This window comes from Neomonachus schauinslandi, chromosome 12 (assembly GCF_002201575.2).
Source record: "Neomonachus schauinslandi chromosome 12, ASM220157v2, whole genome shotgun sequence".
In the NCBI taxonomy this organism is placed as follows: domain Eukaryota; kingdom Metazoa; phylum Chordata; class Mammalia; order Carnivora; family Phocidae; genus Neomonachus; species Neomonachus schauinslandi.
This window is the reverse complement of record NC_058414.1, coordinates 25,463,066-25,485,529: the sequence shown is the minus strand read 5'-3', so window position 1 is coordinate 25,485,529 and position 22,464 is coordinate 25,463,066. Positions and strand designations below refer to the sequence as shown.

Sequence of the window (22,464 nt, the reverse complement as noted above, 5' to 3'; positions counted from 1 at the left end):
ACCTGGACAGCTGTGGCTTCGAGTCACACTTTATTAACAGTTTAACCGAATGTTAGTTACATACCACCTCCAAATCTCAGTTTCCTTATTTATAAACCAGTGACAGTAGAAATACATACCTGTTAGATACACATATCTCTTTTTTTTTTCCGGGTGGGGGGTTGGTAGGTGAGAGAATACCTTTGAGATGTTTATTAGCACAGTACCTGACACAGAGTGTCCCATTCTGGTGTTAGGGAAACAGATATAAGGAGCTTAATTAATTTTCTCAATTAGTGACACATTTTGTGAGATAGCTGGGATCTGAAACCAGGTATCTGACTGAATTGAGTCCACAGGAGTAGAAGCACCAAACAGAATGGCACCACACATGTGCTACCAGTCACTTAACAAATGAAATGACTAGCCCAAGAGCACAGAACTCATCAGTGGTCTGCAAAGCACAAAGTCACATCAACTTCCCCATTTACACAAAGGCAAACATCACTTGTGCTTGAAAACGTGGGGCTTTTGAAGATATAATTTTTTAAAACAGGAAGTATAATAATGTACATTTTTTCCCATTCATTCCATCTAGTTTACATGATTTACTAGAGACTTGAAAGTTATCATCGATTTAAAATGATATTATATTGGCAATGAGTATTCATCCTGTATTTAAGTAATTACACAAGGTCTAGCAATTATAAATTCTCCTTACAAGATTTTCTGTTTTATCAAAAAATTTTCAGACACATTTTGGGGGACTTATACAAAGAGTTTAACACCCAAAGAGTATAAAGGTAAGAGCAAGGGATGGGCAAATCATCATTACTATAATTTAGAAAGAACAAAGGGCATGTGTTATCAAAACAAAGTAAAATAATAGCACAACTAATAATTTATTTCAATAAATTGCATAAAAATGCATAAAATATGCATAAAAATGCATATTTCTTTGTAGTTTAGGGAGATTTTAAGTTATTTATATATTGGTTTATTTTGTAGCTTATTGTTGAGCATTTCTTATATGTTCCATCCTGGGCTTATTTCAGAGATCATAATCTTAAACAAAAGACAGGTGGTTCTTCTCATGGGGTTTACAGAAATTTCTCCATCCTACGGGGTACGACGAACTATTCGAGTCTCACACCTGGATCTTTATTCCTTTGGGATCTGTGGAAGTTATTTTAGGATAGAAATAATTTACTTAAGTTTCCTCAGCTATAAAATGGGAGTTATAATAATTCCTTCTTAATATAAGTTTATAGTAAGGATTAAATAAGACAAGTTTTAAAGAGCATTTGACACAATGCTTAGCATACACCGAAAGCTCAACGCATATAAACTATCATTTTAACATAGAGAAATCAAATAACCTGTCAAAAGAGAAATATAAACATATAATTATAGACAGGTTTAAGCATTTATTGTATTTAGTGTAACAATAAAAATTGTGAAAATGTGTGACTTAGTAAATAAGTTTATTCAACTTCCTTGCGGTGCTCTAAATCTCTTATCTAGGATGGATTTTGCTCCAAGCCTATAATGATAATTGCAATCACGCTTACAGCCTGATCCTGCCTTCTCTGGGAGGGAGGGAAAGAGAGGAAAAAAAAAAACCAACCTAAAAAACAAATAGAAAGACTGGTCTCCTTTATTCTTTACCTGTAAGTATTTACTTATAGAAAAATCTAGCTTCTTTAAAAAGGAGTTTGAATCCCTAATAAAGCACAAGAGATGTGTGGGGCAGTTCAGGAACATGGCCAGGCAATACACTGAAGTTGAGATTTTCCAAGAAGCCTACCAGAAAGTAAAAAGGAGAGTAAAATGGATACTTGGGACACTAGGGAGACTCGGCCGCCAAATGATTTTTCAGTTTGCTCGGTTTTGTTTTTCTAAGGAGAAGATGATTAAAGAGGATTTACAGTAAGAGAAGGTAATATAAAGTAGATTCCTCAAAAGTAATTCTCTTAATCCCAAGCTTCTCTAGCTGTCCTAACCCGGGTGTTTTCTGGAGGTGGGTGGGCGGAGCTGGAGGAGGAGAAGGGAAGGCTGCTCTGTGCGGACGGCATTCATTTTGCCCACCACCACCTCTGTACCGCTGCACACCGCCCCAGAGTCGTTGTCACATCATGCCCACTTTCTCTTCCTCGGTCGACAGAGACGCGGCTTCCTATTTGCACCCATCTCAGAGACGCATTGGGAACTATCCCCCCAAAGCCATCCAAAATAAAGCCTGCTCTTGCCTCCAGTAATCAGAGCATCACCTGGAGATGCAAAGACAATTCAATCCCGTCAGTAAAATGAGAGGTTTGAGCAATGATCTCAGGTTCTGCAGACATGAGTCTTCCCGCCCCCCTCCCCACCTCCTTCCACTCCCCATGCAATCTCTTTATCTCTCCGTTTAGATTCTGGGAGGCTGGTGGGTACATTCAGAGGGATGGAGGTGGAGAAGAGAGGCACTTTTGTTATGTATGAATTAAAACAGATTGAGAGACTTCCAGTGAAAGTTAGTCTTAGAAGGTACGCGCATCATATAGACATACATGCCTGCGTGTGTGTGCGTGTGGACACATAGTCCAAGCTACATTTATCTGTCGGAGACAGGCTGTAGATAATCCTAATCTCTTAGACATTTTAAGAGAGAGCATGACCAGACTTTATCACAGATCCCAAATCAGACAAGTTTCTCTGATGCACTTTAGGCACATCTGTGGTGATTGCGGAGCTTGGTGTAGCTGCTGAGAGAAGCTGCCCGCTCTGAGCATTTTGGGCTGGGGCGGTTTTCTTACCTGACACGGTGGGTGTCGGTGTTGCTCGTTTATTTTTACCCCACAATACCACACCCTCTTTTTTACCTGGGCTGGACCTGCCTGGCTCTGCCTCCTTGCCTGTCTCCCCCACCCCCCACTGTCTCTCTCACTCCAGGGAACCTGTGTTAGTGTTTTGAGTCCCTACTTTGCTCTAGCAGGGAAACCAGACAGATTAGGAGCTAAAGCACTTGTCTGAAAGGCAGCTCTTTGCTTTCTTCTGCTGCTGCTTCCCCTTCCTCTTTTCCCAAAGAGACATGTAAACACATGTATTTTCCTGTTTAAATTTAGCGAATTGGTCCTCTGCCTGTGCCTTGATTTAGCTATTGGGCTGAGCCTTGCTCCTCCCTTCCCTACTCGGATAGGAGCCACAGGGATCTGGAGCTCCAGCTTCCAAATTGAGCTGGCCTCAGGCCAGGTGACCTTCTCTTTGTAAGTTTCTTTCCTAAGCAGAGTTGGGGGGGGCGCGGCGGGGGGCTGGGATCTCTTTGGTGTTGTTGGGGGGGAGGTTAGTGAGGAAAGGAAGGGGGTGGAAGAGAGTAAAGGGCTGTTGTTAAACAGTTTCTTACCATAAGAGGGAGTTCAGACCTAGATCTTTCCAGTTAATCACACAACAAACTTAGCTCATCGCAATAAAAAGCTGCTCAGAGGCGACTGGTTCTTTTAGGCACTGAGTCGGAACAGGCTTCTCTCAGCCAGGCATCTCGTCCAGTGGGATCCGCCAGCGCGTCCGGCAGCACCATGTGGGGGACCAAACTTCTGCCAGTCCTGCTCCTGCAGCATGTCCTCCTCCATCTCCTTCTGCTTCCCATCGCCATCCCCTATGCAGGTTAGTCTTCTCTTCTTCCTCATTCGTCTTAACTCTCTCCTGCTAACCTTCCCTTTCCCTAACACCTTCTTTACCCCTTCCCCCGCATCCTTTCTTAACTCTGTGTGTGGCATGGTTTTTTTTTTTTTTTAAAAAAAAAACATCTCCTGGTGCTTTCTTTTGATATTCTTTTTTTTTCTGTTTGCAAGGCATTTACAATGATAATTAACATCCCCTGAATGTGTCCTCCACCCCAACCCTAGCCCCAGCTCCCCCTTAGCCTCCTAGTTGTGGACTGTGGGACAGGAATGAAGTGCTAACACTTGCTGGAATTTTGCTGGTTTGGACAAGTTTAAAGCTGAACCGAAGGTCTGGTCTTGAAGAGGGGAGAGTGACTGTCAGTACAGCAGGGTCTCCCTTCTTTCCAGGGGATAATTTTCCATGACATTCTGCTACCCCACATCACGCAGTGAACCTTCAGGGCTAAATGATGACTTTATACAGGTTTTCATTTGGAGAAGGCAGATTAAACTCTGGGGATATGCATGTTATAAAAATGAAAGAGAAAGCCTCTCTTCTGAGATCTCATTCTGTCTGGGTTTGGATGTCTGCCCTTTGAAACTGCAGGGCAAGGGAGGCACAAACTGTGACTCTGATTTAAGCTGGGAAACGGCTCCTTTCAGTTTCCCATTTCTCCCCCGAATTTGCAGGTTGGGAAGGAACTGCTGGTGAGTTCATACTACCTTCCTGGAAGTGTAGAGATTCCATTTGCTGCTTTGGGAAGTTTTCTGTTGTTATCAGGGCAAGAGGAAACATCTGTATTTGTTTGTATTATCATTGTGGTGGCTGAGATGCCAATGGGAGAAGGTAGTGAGCACCATGGGTAGGCACAAGGGAATAAAAGAATGGAACGAATGCCCACATGGTAGACATGGCCTTTTCATAACACAAACCAGAGGACTGGCTATATCTTTGGAGATAAGCTAAATATGAAATGTATCAGAGCTCTGATCTAGTTTCTGATGTAATACCAGGTTGAAAACATCAAGACTTTGCTAAATGACAAGGTAAAGCTTTCGACCCACCTGGCTTTCTTCTTCTATTTTGTGAACTGGTCCTTGTGAAAAACAACAGTGTGCAGGAAGGACCAGTTTGAAAACATGTAGGTACGATTTCCAAAGAGGTGAAAAAGAAGTTAGTTCAATCAGGCAGGTCATCATGCTTGAGGTGTGTCATGCTAAAATGAACTCTCATAAGGATTGCTGATTTTAGGGGATTTTGAGCATAAATTGAAAACACGGCTAATTTTGGAGGGCTTTCATTTTTAATTCACATGTTGATGGTCTGAAGTATAATATGGTTACCTGAAATCATCTGTGCTAATGCGAAGGAAACACAATGTGGAAAACCCAAAACGGTAGATCAACCATAGACAACGTCTATTTGTTTTTGGCACACATTACGAAGTTTTGGCAGGAGATATACATTCATAATTATATTTCACTTTGGCTAATGTTGAAATGACTGTGTTTCCTGAGTATAGGGAGAATGCAGCCCAAGAGTTGCTGGCAGGCAAGGCGAGGCCAATTGGGAATTACAGATATGCTGTGAATAATTCCTGAAGTGGATAATGCTAAAATTGTCATCAAAAGAGGGTCTGGCTTAGTTTGGGTGGCAAGTTTATTTTGATGGTTGTTTTTTTTTTTTTTTAACAACATTCTCCAAAATGGAGAACATGGATAGTCCTCTTAGAACATACAAAATTTGTCCTTTTTTTTATATCATCTAACATTGAACATTTGGAGTTTTTTTGTTGTTGTTAATTGCTTTGGTTATACTTTTAGGTTTATTCTATGAGTCTATACTTGTACATATTGTAAAAGAATACAATGTTAGGAAAGAAGTGGATACTATAATGAGGTGACAACCAATTATAAGCAGAATGTATTATGGGGATCATTTATTGCAATATAGTGGATCCAAGCCATCCTTATAGGAGTTGGTCTACATAGAATTACCCCCTATCCACTTCTACCTACACTGGAAACAGATATCCAATTCCCTGTAACAAAAGAAGCATTAAGTAAGCATCTAATGTCCAGGAACCTGGGGGGATATAAAGATGAACAAATGAGAAAGAAACCTACATTTGTTAAGCAACTGTTATGGACCAAACTCTAAAAGAGAACTTATTTAACTCTAATAAGATTAGCAGTATTCAACTCATCTTACATGGGGAAATTGAGGTTAACGACCTCAGTTATCTTATCATAGTAAGGGGATAGAGCTGAGAGTCCTACCCAAATCTATGAGAAGGAAATATGTGCTGTTTTTTTTTCCTTTTACTTATACTGAAGCCAGAAACAGTGAAATCAACCGAAATTGCCTTTTAAAAATCCATTTTGCTAAGTAATATATGAAAATCTCTGTGTTAGAAATACTATAATACTATGGTTTAGAGTTCATTTCTAGCTTAGGAAATTTGGGGGAAATATGGTACCCAAGTTGAGTGTGAAAAAATGGAGCATGGTCATACCGAAGTCAGGGGAAAACAAAGTGGCCAAAGGCATGGAGGTGAGAAAGAATGAGGACAGGTAACCATGTGGGACTGGTGTACTGAGTAACTGAGGGGGGGGTAGTATGGCCTGTGATTAGAAAAATGAGATAGGGTAGTGTGCATAAGCACGAATGGTTGTACTAAACTATTCTGAACATCATGGGTAGCAAGCAGTTGGAAATTTTAGAGTCAGTCTAGAGACCCGACTTAAGTTGTACTTCAGTGTGGTTGTTTTGGTTGCTGCGTGGAGGGAGAATTGTTGGCAGAAACAGAGGGTCAGGGAAGAGACCAGGAGGAGGCATCTGTGACCATGACATCCTGAACAAGGAAGCCGAATGAAGGTGAAGAAGAGAGGCCCTGAATCCCACCTTGACTATCACTTCATTGTGTAAACCTCTTTGGAAGAGATCATTTCGCTTGCTTCTCAAATACCAACTACAAAATCCAAGTCCTAGATAACAGCAATGAAACTGTGAACTAGTATTTATGATTCTTGTCTTTGGGAAGGTTAAAGTCTCCAGTCACAACCATTCCCTCCATTAATTATTTGTGTACTTTCATCTTAACATCTTGCCACTTCAAGCTGTTAATCACTAATGATGTGGGTAGGTTTCTCAGAATATGTGGAGCCAGATTCCTGCTTCTTTCCACACCCTGCAAATCCTTTCCTTGCATGATTTTCCTTTGAAGTCAATGGTTAGTCCATACAGAGAAGAAAATATATGAGGTACTGAGAGAAATGAGTGTGAGGCCAGGGGACCAGAGGGAGAAATGTGTCTTTCTTCAAGCACCTTGATACATTTGACCCTACTTTCTGTTTGTAGGTTTTCACTAAGATCCTAACAATTTCAGTTCTAAAACAAGGATTTCTGGTTCTTCAGGAAATATAGCTTCCAGAATGTTTTCCCATACTGGGAGAAGAGGAGAAAGGAGTTGTAGTTTAAAGTACAAGAAAGCATGACAAAGTTGCTGTGATCTCTCACCCTTTGACTTCATTTCAATATTTTGTTTATAAACTTCAACTAATAGTCACGCACAAAGAAATAGTAGGGAAAAATCTGATCCAAAGATATATTTTTTTTTAGTTTCTTCCCAAATTAAGCTGGTCTTTTAACTGTTTTCAGTAAAACAATCATCAGTTGTTAATACATATGGAAGAAAAAGTTGAAACTATTTTCAGAAAAGGAGTTTTATTTTGACATGCTGTCTTTTAGACTCCTGTTTTGAATTTTTCTTTCATTGAAGAAGAAATTAGTTTTATAGATGCCTGGATTACATGATGTACAACGAGCTTGAACTTCACATTTTTGAGTACTTTGTTACTGACCTAGTAGAAATGACTAAATTATAAAGGAAAGCTCCCAAATCATGAGAAATAGTGAAAAGAGAATCCTGATATCTGGTTCCCATTGCCTTTGATTAGTTCTGTAGGCCCATACAAGCTTTTCACTCCTATCTATTATCTAGTAAAGGGAAATCATAGATTTATTTGCTTTTCTGAATGCTTTTTGATCTTTAGATGAAAGGTGGTGATGGAAAAAGTTATCAGCAAGCAAGAGTTAGACTACTGTTATGAGGTATAGCCACACATTAACACATCTCAATAGGACAACTGAGGATCTGTAGAGTTAAACACAACCAACAATCCCACAGAGACCTCTTTTCTCTAGAGTAGTCTTCAGTACTTGCCTTCATAGCGCATGGTATTGAGCCAAGAAACCAGAGCATCCACAAGGGGTTTTTTTATTTGATAATTAGTAAAATACATATCTGAATTTAATGTTTGCCTCAGACTGTTAAAATTTATCTATATCTATATAGATTTAACTAATTCATTTTAGTTAAATGAATTTGATAATTAGTAAAATACATATCTGAATTTAATACTTGCCTCAAACTTTGAAAATTTAGTTTTATGCTCTTCTCTCACACTTAGATATGTATAATAAACACATTATTCATCAGGCCAATTTTAATTCTATATTTTTAGTTAACTGAATTTATTTAAGAAATATATATATATATAATCCACACATCTATATCTATCTGTATATATATCTTCCATTTTAGTCAACAGTTTTATTTAATAGATTTTCAGCATCCATAAACTACTATTTGTTTCTAAGAAATACTCCAAATTATATAGGAAATCAGATGATTATTATTCTGTGAAACATTTTACAGCACTTCAGAAATGGTGCACCACGGTCAAAGGAAGAAACTCCTAATGCAGAGACATATCTCCCATTAACATGGTTCTGTGGCAGAAACCAAAATGTGAAAAGAATTATACCACTTCTTTGCTTGGGAGAATAACAATTTCTTCTCTATGCCAGAAATTAAAGAATGGAATTTCAAAAGCAAAGCTAAAACTTTGCATATTTATAACATTTTTATCTGAGTTAATTTCCAAATATTTACTTAATAATTATAATTTAAATAGCTTCAAATGTAATATAACTTTTATTTTGTAGACTGAGTCATTGGTATATTAGCATTTCAGGTAATTAAACAAAGTCATTTGGCAAGTCGGTAAGACTGCCAGAATTATCATCTGTCTGCCAATGTTATGCAAGGCATTTGCTCCACACTCAATAAATAACATGTTGATAGATTATTTGGTTGAATGAATTTCTATGTTAAAATGTCTTTTAAATTATATCTGTTGTACCCTGGCCATTCCATCTTTTAGGGCAAAGAAAAGTTAAAAATGAAAACATTATTACAGAAATTAGTACCAGTCTTTTGGGGATTGTGCTCTGAAGTTTTACAGAGAACCAGAAATTTAGAGGACTTCATGTTTTCTCTTATTTATTGTGGACTTCAGGTTAGGATAGACATTAATGAATAGCATCTGCATGTTTAATAAACCAACCGGAGCCAGTGGTTGCTGGCAAAGTTGAGAGTATGATGCCATTGTTTGTACCTCACTCTGCTAGCCATATTTCCAAATTTTCTGCACAAAAATTTTCACCCTCTTTTCTTGGCACATTTCACCACATATAAAGACCAGGAATGCATTTCCTGTTCTACCATCCAAGTTCCTTCTCTACTGATAGCTCCGAACTGGATCTTCAGAAAATATTTATAAGCCATATTTCTACTTACTTAGAATTAAAAAAAAAGAGAAAAGATGGCATCATGAGTGTTTAAGAGTGGGGGCTGGGGGTTCTGAAGTGAGGCAGCTGGGTTTCAAATGAGGTTTGCTAAATGGCAATTAATTTTTCTCTGTGTCTTGGTTTCTATATCTTAAAAATGAATATATTATTACTGCCTTTGTTATAAGGGTGTTCAAAAGAACTGGCAGGCAGAGGAGAGGCATAATCATGCCCATCCTTATTGTATAATAGGTGCAGTCTCTTAGACATTTTGATCCTCATTGTGAAGATGGTGACCATCATTAGAAGCTAGGTAACTTTGGGCACATCAAGAATGAAGAAGTAGTTCTTGATACTCTAAAGTCATCTATAAGATTAAGTCCTTTAGGATGTTTTAGTTCTGTTTTTCACATTTTTAATAGGAGGCTTCGTGCTATCTAGGGGCCTTGTAGAATACTCTCTTGAAGAAAAATGATATTGCTACATTAAAGCTTGAAGTTTACATACATTTGATTTATAGCATTTGGCTTGATTTCAAGACAAACAATTCAGTGATACTTAAGAAATAGTACCCCCAAGCACAGAAAACACTTCTGTAGGAAATGAGAAGGGCTAAAATATGAATAATATGAAATAGTTTAAAGAGAGCCAGAAGAATATATCCACTGAACCATTTTTAGTGAGAAGTTTCTCACATGTAATTGAATTGACTTATCTAATTAATACTGTAACTTACATAAGGACCAACTGTAGAAGGAAATGACAAATTTAATTACAGAGCATGATATGATATGACTGGGCATTTGCTTTCATACTGTTTGGAGAATATCATGTCATTTATTTCTGTAGAGTGAACTCTGTCCTAATTTTTATAAGCATATTTCATTTTAAAGAATGTAGATGAGTGACCTACATGACAAAGTTACTTATTCGTCACTGGTTACAATATTCCTCTCTTGCTCTTAACTATCTGAGAGTATCAATCCCCACCTCACTTCACCCCCAACCCCTGGAGATCTAGTATGTTGTCAGATAAAATCACTATCTTGTGGATGATCCTTAAGGACATTTTTTCTATATGAGCCTTAAAAGCTTTCCTCCATTTTTTTAAAAAAAATTATTATTATTAATAGAAGGACAGAAGAAAAGAAGAAACACACTTCATGAATTCAAAAAGTCAGCAAAGACTACTCTAATTAAAGAAGACCCATTACTGAAGATAAAAACAAAAAAAATGAACACTGCAGACCAATGTGCCAATAGATGTATTAGGAATAAAGGACTTCCATTCACTTGCAAGTAAGTTGCTTCATTTTGTTCTTAGGATAACTTTCCAAATATAACATCTTCTAATTATCGTCATGTTTTTTTTTCTTTTTTTTTCTTTGTATTCAGTGTAATTTGCCCTTAAAAGTATAAGCTTGACTTTAGTTTTAATTCATTATAACAGAAAATGTAGCTCTCAGTTGATGGAAATATGAGTAAGGGAGAGCACATAAATGGATATCTTTTAGAACCCAGAATGCCCTTGCTTATGGAATTTGTGTTTTCTCATCTTATGAACAGTTGAACTTTAGAAACTAAAATTCCATTAGATTGCCTTTTAGCCAACATTTTAAAATATTCTATTCAGAGTAAATTTTTTTTTTTCTTGCAAGAGAAGTGGAGGAATTTTCAGAATATAAGTTGGGCCAGAGCCAGAATTTACTGCATCTTACATCATTGTCTAGGGATTTAAATAAAAGGTGTTGAGAGAATTAGATAAAAAAGTAGAGGGATTGGTGTCAGCAGCAAAGGCTGTTCAAAAGGACTTAGGGGTAGTGATGATGAAGTTTTAGGTGAAAAGTGACAGAGAAATTCAAAGAGGCATGAGGGGATTCAAACGGAGGGTTTTCTTATCATTTGAAATTCCCTGTGCAGCCTCACAGGGAGGAATTCCTTCCTACTTTGCCCGCGATCCCAAGGATAAAACTTAGGAGTTTGGGGCCAAGCAGGAGACAGTTGCATCTGAATAATTTTCTGAATTGCCAGAAGAAAATGCATTTCCTCACTCTTCTTTGTAAACATTCCCATCCCCTCATTTACTTTATACCCATTTGTTCCCTATTTCATTCTATTTTTTACAGGACTGTGCATGATATCCTGTCAGTTTTGAATTCTACTCCACTGCATTTGAACAGTGACATGTAATGTGAACTCAGATTTTAGTAATGCTGTGGCAAGCGAGCCTAATCTCATTTTACCTTTTTCAGAGAAATGAGTGTTATGGGCCTGGGGGAAAGGACCTGGTCAGAGGAGGTCCTCGACAGATGTAGTGGAGGACGACTATCTCCCTTCTATTCATTTACAACTCCTCTGAAAGTATTTTTATTGTCAAACTGCCACTTTCAGGGAGATATTTCCCGGCAAGGGGAGTGGGGAATTGATTTTGCAAGTATATTCCTATGATAATTCTGTTTCTTCTCCTGACTTTCCTGCCTTCAGATTATTCAAAATAAGCTAGAGAAAACTACTCTCAATCAACATCATAACTGTGTAGATTTATGGTGATGTTCTCACAATTGAGAAGGTTAGATTTATTGTATTTCCCCTCACAGGCTTGGGAAGGTGGGGCAAGGGAAATGGGAGAACCTCATCTTATTATTTTTTTTTAACTCTGAATCTGAAAATACACTCTCCTGAATCCAAGATTAAGGAAAGTATTACTACCTTTTGATTTTCACATTAGTCAGCCTTATCTCTAGAAAACAAAACAAAAACGTTTCCCTATGTTTTATTTAGGAGGAACTAAGATGATTTTGCTGCATTAGGGAACACATGTGAAATGATTAAAAATCTTTATATATCCCATATATATGAGGTTTCATACTTTCCTACTGTATTCTGGTTGAGTTACATTTAGCCTTCAAACTTATTGCAACCTGTGCAGAAGACCACATGCATAATACCTTTGTACGGAAGGAATTCTTCTGCTCAGAAATGTGTCATCCTTCTCACTTGTCTATCCCAAATATATAGGCACATGTGTTTGCAATCACTAAATACATTGGTTGTTCAGAATTGAACGGACATACTGTGATTCTCTGAAATTAGATTCTTAATGAATTAAAGGATCTTTTTGCAGTCTTGCTATATGGACTAGAATCATTGAAAGACAATGGCAAATATACAAAAATGCTTGGAAAATACCAACAGTGCTGTGTGAAAGCATCTGTGATTCAGTGGGTATGGGGTGGAACATTCTCAAACGCAATCTCCTCCTGAGAAGGTATCAACAATATTGATTTTACAGAGATCAAAGTTCTTTTTTGCTGGGTAGGAAAGAGGACCAGAATGCCTGATTCTAAGCTCCTCAGGAAATTGCTCTCCATGACTTGACTCAAGAGAAGAAAATATGAGGCTTTCTTCCTCCACCCATGCATGACTGAGTAACTGGTACTGGAATTGCCTTCCTGCCGTAAACAACTAGAAAACTAGACAAAATTAATTATTGAAAGGAATATGATAATTAAAATAAGGATAAGATAAAGACTCTTAAAGTCAAACTTAAAAGAAGATGCAACTCTAGAATCTATTGTTTGGATCCAGTCTATTTGGTGGTATAAAGTGATTCAAGGAAACACTTTTCTGAGAGAGTATGACATTGTAATGGAATGAGCAAAAAGGTGAGGTCAAGTCAGCAAACTGGAAACTTGGTTACCCACTTGTCAGATGGAATCACCTGTGTATTCACAGAGGCAAATCTTGCATGTTCCTGATGGGGCTCATGAGTCACCTCCAAGGCATTCTCATGTCAAAGCCATATTATCCATAGAAGAGTAGTTATCTATGTGTCACACAACTTTATTTTAACGTGAAGTTAAGTGGCAACTGTAACTTTAAAATTTGGTTTTAGATATTTGTTTAGTTTTTTTAAATATGTGTTCTTTTTCTAATTACTATGCATTCAAAGTCATTTAATACACCTCAACATGCTACAATAGTGTAATAGAGAATTTAACATGTATTGCATAAGGCTACAGCCCACCAGATCAAAATTCAAGTCTTATTGCTATCATTAGCCAATCCTCTCTTAAGTTATCTGCCACCACTGAAAAAATATACTTTTATGATTTGCTCTTAATTACGATTTTAGCTGTAAGATGTTCTTGTAGGTAGATATTTCAAATTATCGATGTGTAAATCAAAGCTCAAAGTTTATGCATAAAATTTTTGGAGTTATTTGAATATAGAATAAAATGTACTACATAAAAATATTAGATCATAGGTAAAATGTTTTAAATAATTTTATTACATATTTTTTATGTTTCATAAAAGTTATTTCCCCTTATTTAAAATTATTTAAAATCTGGCAAATTATTAAGAAATAAGTGACTAGCTTGGAATATCTAAAATTATAAGAAAAATATGTGTTCTTAAAAGATATTATATAGATTAGAAGTGAAAAACCCTTTTCTTAGAAAATCTGTATTTTGTTTAATTAGATACTTGTTCATGGCGACATTGTAATTAGCACAATCATAGTGAGAAGGAGTTTTAAATACCATTTCTTAAAGGAAGGTAAACAGGTCAGAATTCCCACTTCATTTTCTACATTGTAAGACATGGTAACATTTAATATGTTGAAAATTTTATCAAGTTCTTTACTATTCTCAGTTAAGGGTTTATTTTGTTTAGAAAGACTTTTTTAGTGAACAACAAAACCCAATATAATACTTAGCAATAAGAATGATGATTGTAGGAGTGACACATTTTAGTAACTTTCTTCAAGATAGATATATCAAGAGCATATGCAGTGTGATATTAATAAATTTTTTAAATTAAAAATGTCTATGCAAGCAAGTCTATTTAGGAAACATTGCTTTACATAAACACTTATCTATCTGATAGCAAGATTTTCATAGCCTTTAATAACCTTCCATGCTTTATAACTCACCAAGAAGGGATAGAATATGCAAAATTTTCCAAAATTTGATTTCAGATCCCTTTTGCTAGGAGAATTTCCTGGGTGGAGATTTGTCTAATGCATTTTAGGAAATGTCATTTTAGAATGTACTTTACACAATTACAAACTTTGGAAATTAATCACAATATTTCAGATATAATCATTTGTATATAACTACAAACAGAATCTTCCTACTTGCTGTGTACTTCCAAAAAATGTCTTCAGAAATAATCCAAGTAGTTGTGTTATATATTGATTTTGCTTGTTTAAGACTTCATTTTTCTAGACATCATTTAAAATAACATGAGAACATTCCAAATAATATTCTGATATTTAAATCTACACCTATAAAAACTTAATTTTGTTCTTTCTTATTTAGCTATCAAAATGGTAGGTTCAAAAATCACTCATGTTTTTATTATGCATATATAACCATGTGTCTTTTTATATTGCCCTCCTTGGTTAAACCATGTGCCCATTCTTTAAAAATTGTATAAGTAGTAGTGTTCCTTCTTTTCATTTAGATATTTTTTTCAGGGCTTTTGTTTTTGATAAAGCAAGGAAACGATGCCTCTGGTTCCCTTTCAATAGCATGACAAGTGGAGTGAAAAAAGAGTTTGGTCACGAATTTGATCTCTATGAAAACAAAGGTAACTGGCTTCTCCCTAAATACTTCATAACAAAATAAAGCATAAAATATATGTAATTTCCTGCCACAGTGCTCTTGCCCACTAATTTTTCTATTATATGCTATATCTGTTATGCAGTCAATTCTTCCTTTAAGACAGAGGATACTAGTGTCTTGACTATTTTCAATATGATATTTTAAAGAGAGCATTTCTCAAACTTTCCATGATTAGACTGCTCCCTCCCTCTTTATTTATTTCTAGGAGCATCTCCTAGAACTGATGTTGTCCATGTTCATTTTAGAAAGTGCCACCTTAAATTAATAGTTTAAAACACCTTATAGTACATTTTGAGCTTATTACATTGCATTTTAAATGTTAACAACTTTGGGTAACTAATCTGTCATAGTGGTGATTGCTGATAATAAAATGTGGAGATTTTGAAATATTAGTTGTGTCTTTTCCTAATTATATACTTTGAAAATCTTTAAAGAAGAATTGAGATCATATTATTTGTTAATGTGTCTATTTTGTTTATCTGATACTATATTCACATGTATTTACTTTGCTCCAAAGCAGATTTATATCAAGGAAATAATTGGAGAATGTTAAATAAATATGAGTTTTACAAAATAAATCTCTTATCACACAAAATAATGATTATGGATTATATTTATGATAATAGTATTTATCTGAAGTTTAGTGTTTTCTTAAATCGTATTGTGTCATTAATGAGTACTTGATAATATACACAGATATTTCCTTGTTAAGAAGGTAGACACTTAAAATTAATTTATGATAGAAAATAAGATGATCTAAAAAGAAAGAAAATAAGATGATCTCTATATACCCCAATAAAGCTACAATTCCTAAACATAATTTATGATCTAGTATAAGGCCATCTTTTAATCTTCTAGGTTGCTAGCAACTGTATATACTATTATTTGATAGGAATATATAGCTTGTTTAAATTTAATTGCTCTATAGTTTCGCAGCTGAAAAGTTAGCAAAAATATAGAAAATAATAATCAACATAATACAACTGTCAGACACACACACACACATATACAAAAACCTATACAATTTTATTGAGATAAAGACAAGTTAGTTATTTTTATTATCTTAAAGTAACCCTTTGAATTGAATAGATTTTACAAATTACTTATTTTTTATTTTTAACATTTTCTTAAAATGCTTAGTATATTTGAGCAAATCATTCTGTCAAATTAAATTTGCCTGGCCAGTTGTGTATACATAGACTAATCTCTGCTGTATTCAGGAATATACTCACAAAATTAAAACTTCTCAGTAGTCTTTTTTTGTTTTGTTTTGTATTATACTGAAATGTATTGTTTTGAAAATAGTAGAAACTGTAGGCAAGAAATGTCAGTATGATTTGAGAGAACTTATAAACATTAATTACCTAAAGATTTGGATAGAATTTTCTTTTTCTTTTTTAATATATGCAACATATGTTACACATAGTTATAAAATTTTTCTCTGCTTTCTTCTGATAGACTACATTAGAAACTGCATCATTGGTAAAGGAGGTAGCTACAAGGGAACCGTATCTATCACTAAGAGTGGCATCAAATGCCAGCCCTGGAATTCCATGATCCCACATGAACACAGGTAAGAAAAGCATGAAAAAAGGAGGGTAGAGCCTTTCTTTTTTATATGTGTGTTAGCAATCTCATGTGAGTCCTTCAGAATAATACTACAGTTCTATAAAAACAGCCAATTTTTCTGAATGGCATTAAGCCAAGGATTATGTGAATTCATGACTGAGATTCAAAGATGAATAAATTTATCATTAAGATGAGGCCTAATGGTATCTTACCTCAAAAACGTCAGCTTATACATCTTGGTATTGGTGAGGAAGTAATGAAAATGTGATTAAAAAAAAAAGATTTTTCCCCTGCTTTCTTTGCCTTCCAGAAGGTACAGCACCCTGCAGCTGGAGTGGAGAGGTTGACTGTGATATAAATATGATGGATCAGATTCTGACCTGTCCCAGGGCCTGACTGTTCTTTAACTGTGGTGGTACACAACCTTGGCTACACATTAAAATCACCTGCTATGAGCCCTTAACAAATCTCACCACCCAGGCATCAACACAGGCCAATTAAATTAGAATCTTTTAGGGGAATAACCCAGGCACTGTTTTTTTTTTTTTTTTTAAGCTCCCTAAATGATTCCAAAGTACAGCCAAAATTGCGAAGCTCTGCTAATAAGTCACACCAGAGACTGACCAGGTTTCCCATTTCACCCAGTGCCTAATGACTGGACAAAACTTCTCATTGCCTGGAAATTAAATGTCTACACTTCAGAGAAGAACTGTGTTCATTATAACAGATGAATGCTATTTAAAGATGAGTAAACACAGCATCCATGGGCTCATTAGTCTGAGAGTTTTAATCATCCTGGAAGAGAAATACAGATTTCTAATACTCACTGGAGAACTAAATTTAGCCCCAGTTTTTCTGGAACTCAATTCACAAATAACTTTGACAGGAACTAAGGTAGTTTAAAACAGTTCTCCTTGGTTAGTAAATGCACCGGAAGATTTCGTTTACCACGAGCCAAGTACCTTGCTGAGGAGTCTATCTTATTTATCTCATTTAATCCCCCCAAGAACCACATAGTGGGTAGTTTTATTAATTCTGTTTTATATATGGTGAAACTGAAGAACAAAAGCCTTAGGAACCTTTCAAGGTCATGCACAACTAGTAAGTCCTCTGGCCGGAATGTGAGCCCAGCCAGTGTCACTGTATAACGTGTGTTTTTAACATAAAACAGGGCATGAAACACATACTGTGGCTTGTTTTTGCAATAAGGGTGATGACTTTGCCTTGATGAATTCACTTTTTTTTTCATTTCATTCATTTTTGAGGGGCATAATTATGCAAGATGATTTCACTGCTGTAAACAGACATGAGCTAATTGTCCCACCTGTAAAGAAAAAGAGTTTGTTGCTCCACACTGGGATCAAACCTGTGATCCTGGCCCTAATTAACACCAGCTAGTGAGTGTCCAAGTTGACCAGTTTACAGGGTTTTAATAACAGAAAACAACTAATTTTTTTCCAAATTAGTTACTTATGATAATACACAAATACCTCTGAAACGTAGCATTATATTGCCAAGCAAAAAACCCAATATAATTGGTTTGTTCCCTCATAAGGATTTGTATGGTGTCACTCCTATGACACCATATGAGGAAAACATGTTATTTAAATAGATCGATCTAAGTTTTTCATGAACAAAGGAATAACATTTGAAATCAATCCTACCCTAGTTGAGTGCACTGGACTGACCCAGTAGAGGTCTTATTTCAACCCCAATTCTCTATGATTGTGATTCTGTGCGAGAAGAGTACATGTGAAATAGATCTCCCTGGAACTGGCTTCCCAGTCCAATCAGCTATTTTACCAACAAACATGTCCTTGTGATATGGAAGTTTAGGGCTGAGAAGATCTTGTATATTAATCAAATCTTTTTTGTCTGTTTGTTTGTTTAACAATGGTAACACTTAATTTTCATCAATGAGCCGCTTATTGGTTTATCTGCATGATAGCTTAACACTTTTAAGTGTTACCTAAAGATTAACTTTGTGGGAAGTGGAAAAAAATATATATATCTCTGTCTGGAAGAGTGATTTATTGTTGACTCCTAAATAGAAATATGTTACAAGTGGCTTAATGGGAAGATGATGATAGATGAAGAAATTAGTATAGAAGCTTAACCAGAAAATCAGGTGACTCGATATCTACATCTATATCCTTCACTGGCCACCAGCATTCATTAACGAAGCAGATGATGGAATAGATCAAGTTTCCCATGAATGCAATTTATATTAAAAGAAAAGAAAAGGTGACTAGCGCCCAGAAGACCTAATTTATATTTCAAAGTATACATGATATAACTAAGTTTTAAATATTTCTTTACTTCTCTCTCTTAAAGCCTTGCTAACAATGATAAAGAACCATAAATAGTATATATGTGAATAAAAGTTTATTACACAGGCTTTGACTGGCAAAGGGCTTGTGTGTAATTCAACATTTGTTGAATGAACATATAAAAGTGAAAAGAGCAGGGCTGGCTTCATCCCTTGGCCAAGTACAGCATGCTTAAAAAAAGCAGGCTATACCTCAGGACACAAAAGAAAACCAGCTAATTTGGGTAAAAAGCCATACACACCAAAGAATGAAGGGAAGAGACGACCAGACCATTATGAATGTCCTAAAGAGGAATTTCATGTGCATTGACATAGAATTATGGAAAGCAGCACCTTTTCTTTTCAGTTGCATTTTATTAACTCCAGTGAGAAAATTTTATTCATATTTCTGCCACATCTAGTTCTGATTTCTACTTTTTCTCTCTTCCGTACCTAAACTAAATTACTAAACCATTGACTGATTCATTCGCTACTTCTTCACAGCTTCTTTTTAGCTTTACAAATCCACTGGCAAGGTATATGTGTTCTATGTGTGTTTGTGTGTGTGTGTATGACAAGTCTTCTCTAAAATCATAGATATTTAATATGTGTGTATTTAACATGTACTAAATCCATTATTTAACTTATTCTAAGTAAACTTAATACATAAAATGACAAAAAAAGACCTTACAATAATCAAATTCACTCCATATATAAGTGAAGAAGTGAAAAGCAAAGAGTAAATAAATTAGGTAGGGACTAAGGACTAGTGTCATATAAGTAGCCAAGTGATATATATGCGGCAACAATGTAGATTTTGTGATTAACAATTACTCATTCTTTCTACTCTACTATACCAAGTATTTTCATAAAATAGAGTTATGGGAGCATTTTTTTAGGTACACTTATGTATTACTTTACACAAAACAATCTGAAGTAAAAGTTTTGATTCTATCAGAAAAATGAGTATTTCATTAGAAGTTTACTATGAAAAGTTGGAAAACTGGCAAAATTAAAGAAAATTTCAAGCTTGGAACAAAAAAAAGGTATCCTAAGCTATTCTGGAATAAAAGGGCCAAAAATAAGAAAAAAGATGCCTTCTTTTTCTTTTAAAATTAAATACTGTTAGGAACTGTGAAATCATGATGAGATTTAATTGTATTATAATTTATGTCAATCATATGGCCTAATGTCTAATTTCTGTTTCCCCATATTTAAAATTCTAATCAAGTAAGGATATAAATTCTATCTAAAGACATTTTGGAGTTTCAGAATATTTATAATACCAGTTTCCTTGAAAATGTTTGGTTAGTAGTAAGTCTCTTAAAATAGACTCTTTTTAACCAATAATTTATATTTTCTGAGGACTTAACTTTGGTGTATTTCATGTCCAAATGAAAAAAATGTCATTGCAAAATATTTCTCGGTACCCAATGCACATCCATATACATTTTGTGTCACAACATAACAAAAAAAAGCAATGATTTCTAAATAAGTTTCAGTCGATTGGAAACACATTTGAATGGTTTTTACTCAGAAACTAAAATCCTTTGACTTCACTAGAACTACCAGTTAGAACTCAGAAACAGTAAGAGTAGAAATAAAGCTTTATAGCAACAATGAACTGAGTGTCGAAAATGTAACTGGATTTTCAAAAAAAAAGTTTAGTGTTACCCACAGATATATATTCTTCCTTACACGATTTTTTTGCATTCAGTCTAGCAGAAGAAAGCATCAGTGAGGCCAATGCCACGAGCAGTACAAACGAATAAAAAAGGCTTTGGATTTTTCTGATTTTGTGTTGAAGTACTTTATGGTGATCAGAAAACTATAACTAGGGCATTACAAATTTCAAATGAAGGTAATGCATTACAGTCTCTGCACCCAATGGCAAACTGTTAAAAACTCAGTCTGGAAGCACTAAACCCCAGTTGCAGTGAAAATTGCTAAATTTTTTGAAGAGAATAAGTAATTATGTTTTTTACTATGACAGGGTAAAGACTACTAGGTGGAGTGAGGTTAATAATAAGTAGCATTGACTGTCGATTACTCTGTCATCTCTTTGAACTTCTCAAAACACCATATGAAGTGTAAGATGCTTTAAGTTATGGTTATACTCCATGTGCAGGTAAGCTAAAAGGCTGAGAGAGTCTAAATTACCTGCTGGGGTCTCCAGTTAGTAAAAGAGAGAACTGAAATTTGAATCCAGGTTTAATTTGATTCTAGACCCTTTGTTTGTGTCACTTCGTCAACCTGTTTCTCAACTGTGCGGAAAAAAAGAGGGCTATTCTTCATGAGAAAAGCAATAAACAAACAAGTAATTATCTCAGATAAGCAGTATAATAGTGAGATTTCAAGGTCAACTGCAGTGTTTCTTCCATTCTCTCCTCAGTGGCCTTGCTCAATCAGGTGCTGACTTTGAGGGGAGCTTTGAAATTGTGGTTCGAACAATGTCAATTAGGTTCTAGAATGATTGGCTATTAGCAACTCCAGAGATGAGTCATTGTTAATGACGTTGAATGTGGGAATTCGTTCAGGTAAATATTTATAAAATTTAAGTATTTTAAGAATGGATGAAAGTGACAGAGTTCAAATTAATATATGTGGAAGTCTGAGATAGAATAAAGGATTTCTGTACTTCAGGAAAAACTTACCCACTAATTAGTAAAATTAATAGGCCCCAAATAAAGTTGCATGCTCTTATACTGTAATGATTATCATTTTAAAACTAGCTTTTTGCCTTCGAGCTATCGGGGTAAAGACCTACAGGAAAACTACTGTCGAAATCCTCGAGGGGAAGAAGGGGGACCTTGGTGTTTCACAAGCAATCCAGAGGTACGCTACGAAGTCTGTGACATTCCTCAGTGTTCAGAAGGTAAATGAACCTGAATGCCGTGTGGGGCGCTCTGCTCCCGCTTTGTGTAAAACTGCAACTCGCGTTAAAGGTTAACAGAGACGAATCAAAGCGTAATAAATATGTTGTTCATTCAAATGCAACTATATATAATTATCTGAGCATTTTTACACGATGTTTTAAAAACTGATTTTCATCAGATTAATACAAAAGAGTTATCAGTTTGAATTTCAACCGAGCCTGAGGCATCCCTCCGGGGAGAGTAGAAGTTTGGGCTTCCTCATCTACTGTCTTGAGTTCACATACCTCACAGTCTCTTTCCACACGTCACCTGAAAGGAGCCAAAGGAAGCTATGCTCTTTAAGAGTAATGCTAATTCTATTCATCCAGCACCTGCTTCTGCAGAAATTTTGTCAAACCTGCCCTGAAGTGGTGTGGCCAGGGTACATGAGCCCAGAAGAGAATATGGGGAGGGGTCGCTGCAAGTTCGATCCGCCTGTGTGCCTTCTGGTGGAAAGCAAATTTGATACATAGACTGACACTACACACCATTGAGAATAGTATCTGAAGAGATCAAAGCCATAGAGCCCACCCTGTCTTGAAGGCAGGCACCCTAAGGCCATGTCTGTTTTTACCTCCCCTCACAGCATAAAGGGGCCCTGTCCTCACTCTTGCACTGGAAAGCTGAAGGCCTGACAAGAAGGAAGAGTAACCACTTCAGCATTGTATGTGGTTTCACTTTTCTTAGTTACCTGCCTGCTGAACAGCTGGTTTTTCAGTTCTGTCAGAAACTAAAATTCTAAAAATCCAAATGAAACATGCATTAAGTTCTGATAGAAATTTAGTCG

At 35.8% G+C, this 22,464-nt stretch overlaps 1 protein-coding gene across 2 annotated transcripts in view; it reads left to right on the top strand.

Annotated features, from left to right (window-relative positions):
* Positions 1–3,321: 3,321 nt before the first annotated feature.
* Positions 3,322–22,464, top strand: part of HGF (hepatocyte growth factor) — a 75,074-nt gene continuing 55,931 nt past the window's right edge. The window contains exons 1-5 of one of the 2 annotated variants that reach the window (XM_021689830.1): positions 3,322–3,621; positions 10,389–10,554; positions 14,738–14,850; positions 16,344–16,458; positions 21,495–21,637. In XM_021689830.1, the coding sequence (XP_021545505.1) occupies positions 3,534–3,621; positions 10,389–10,554; positions 14,738–14,850; positions 16,344–16,458; positions 21,495–21,637 (625 nt within the window). In that variant the 5' untranslated portion in view covers positions 3,322–3,533. The remainder of the gene's footprint in view (positions 3,622–10,388; positions 10,555–14,737; positions 14,851–16,343; positions 16,459–21,494; positions 21,638–22,464) is intronic. The other variant, XM_021689831.1, reaches the window with a different exon arrangement.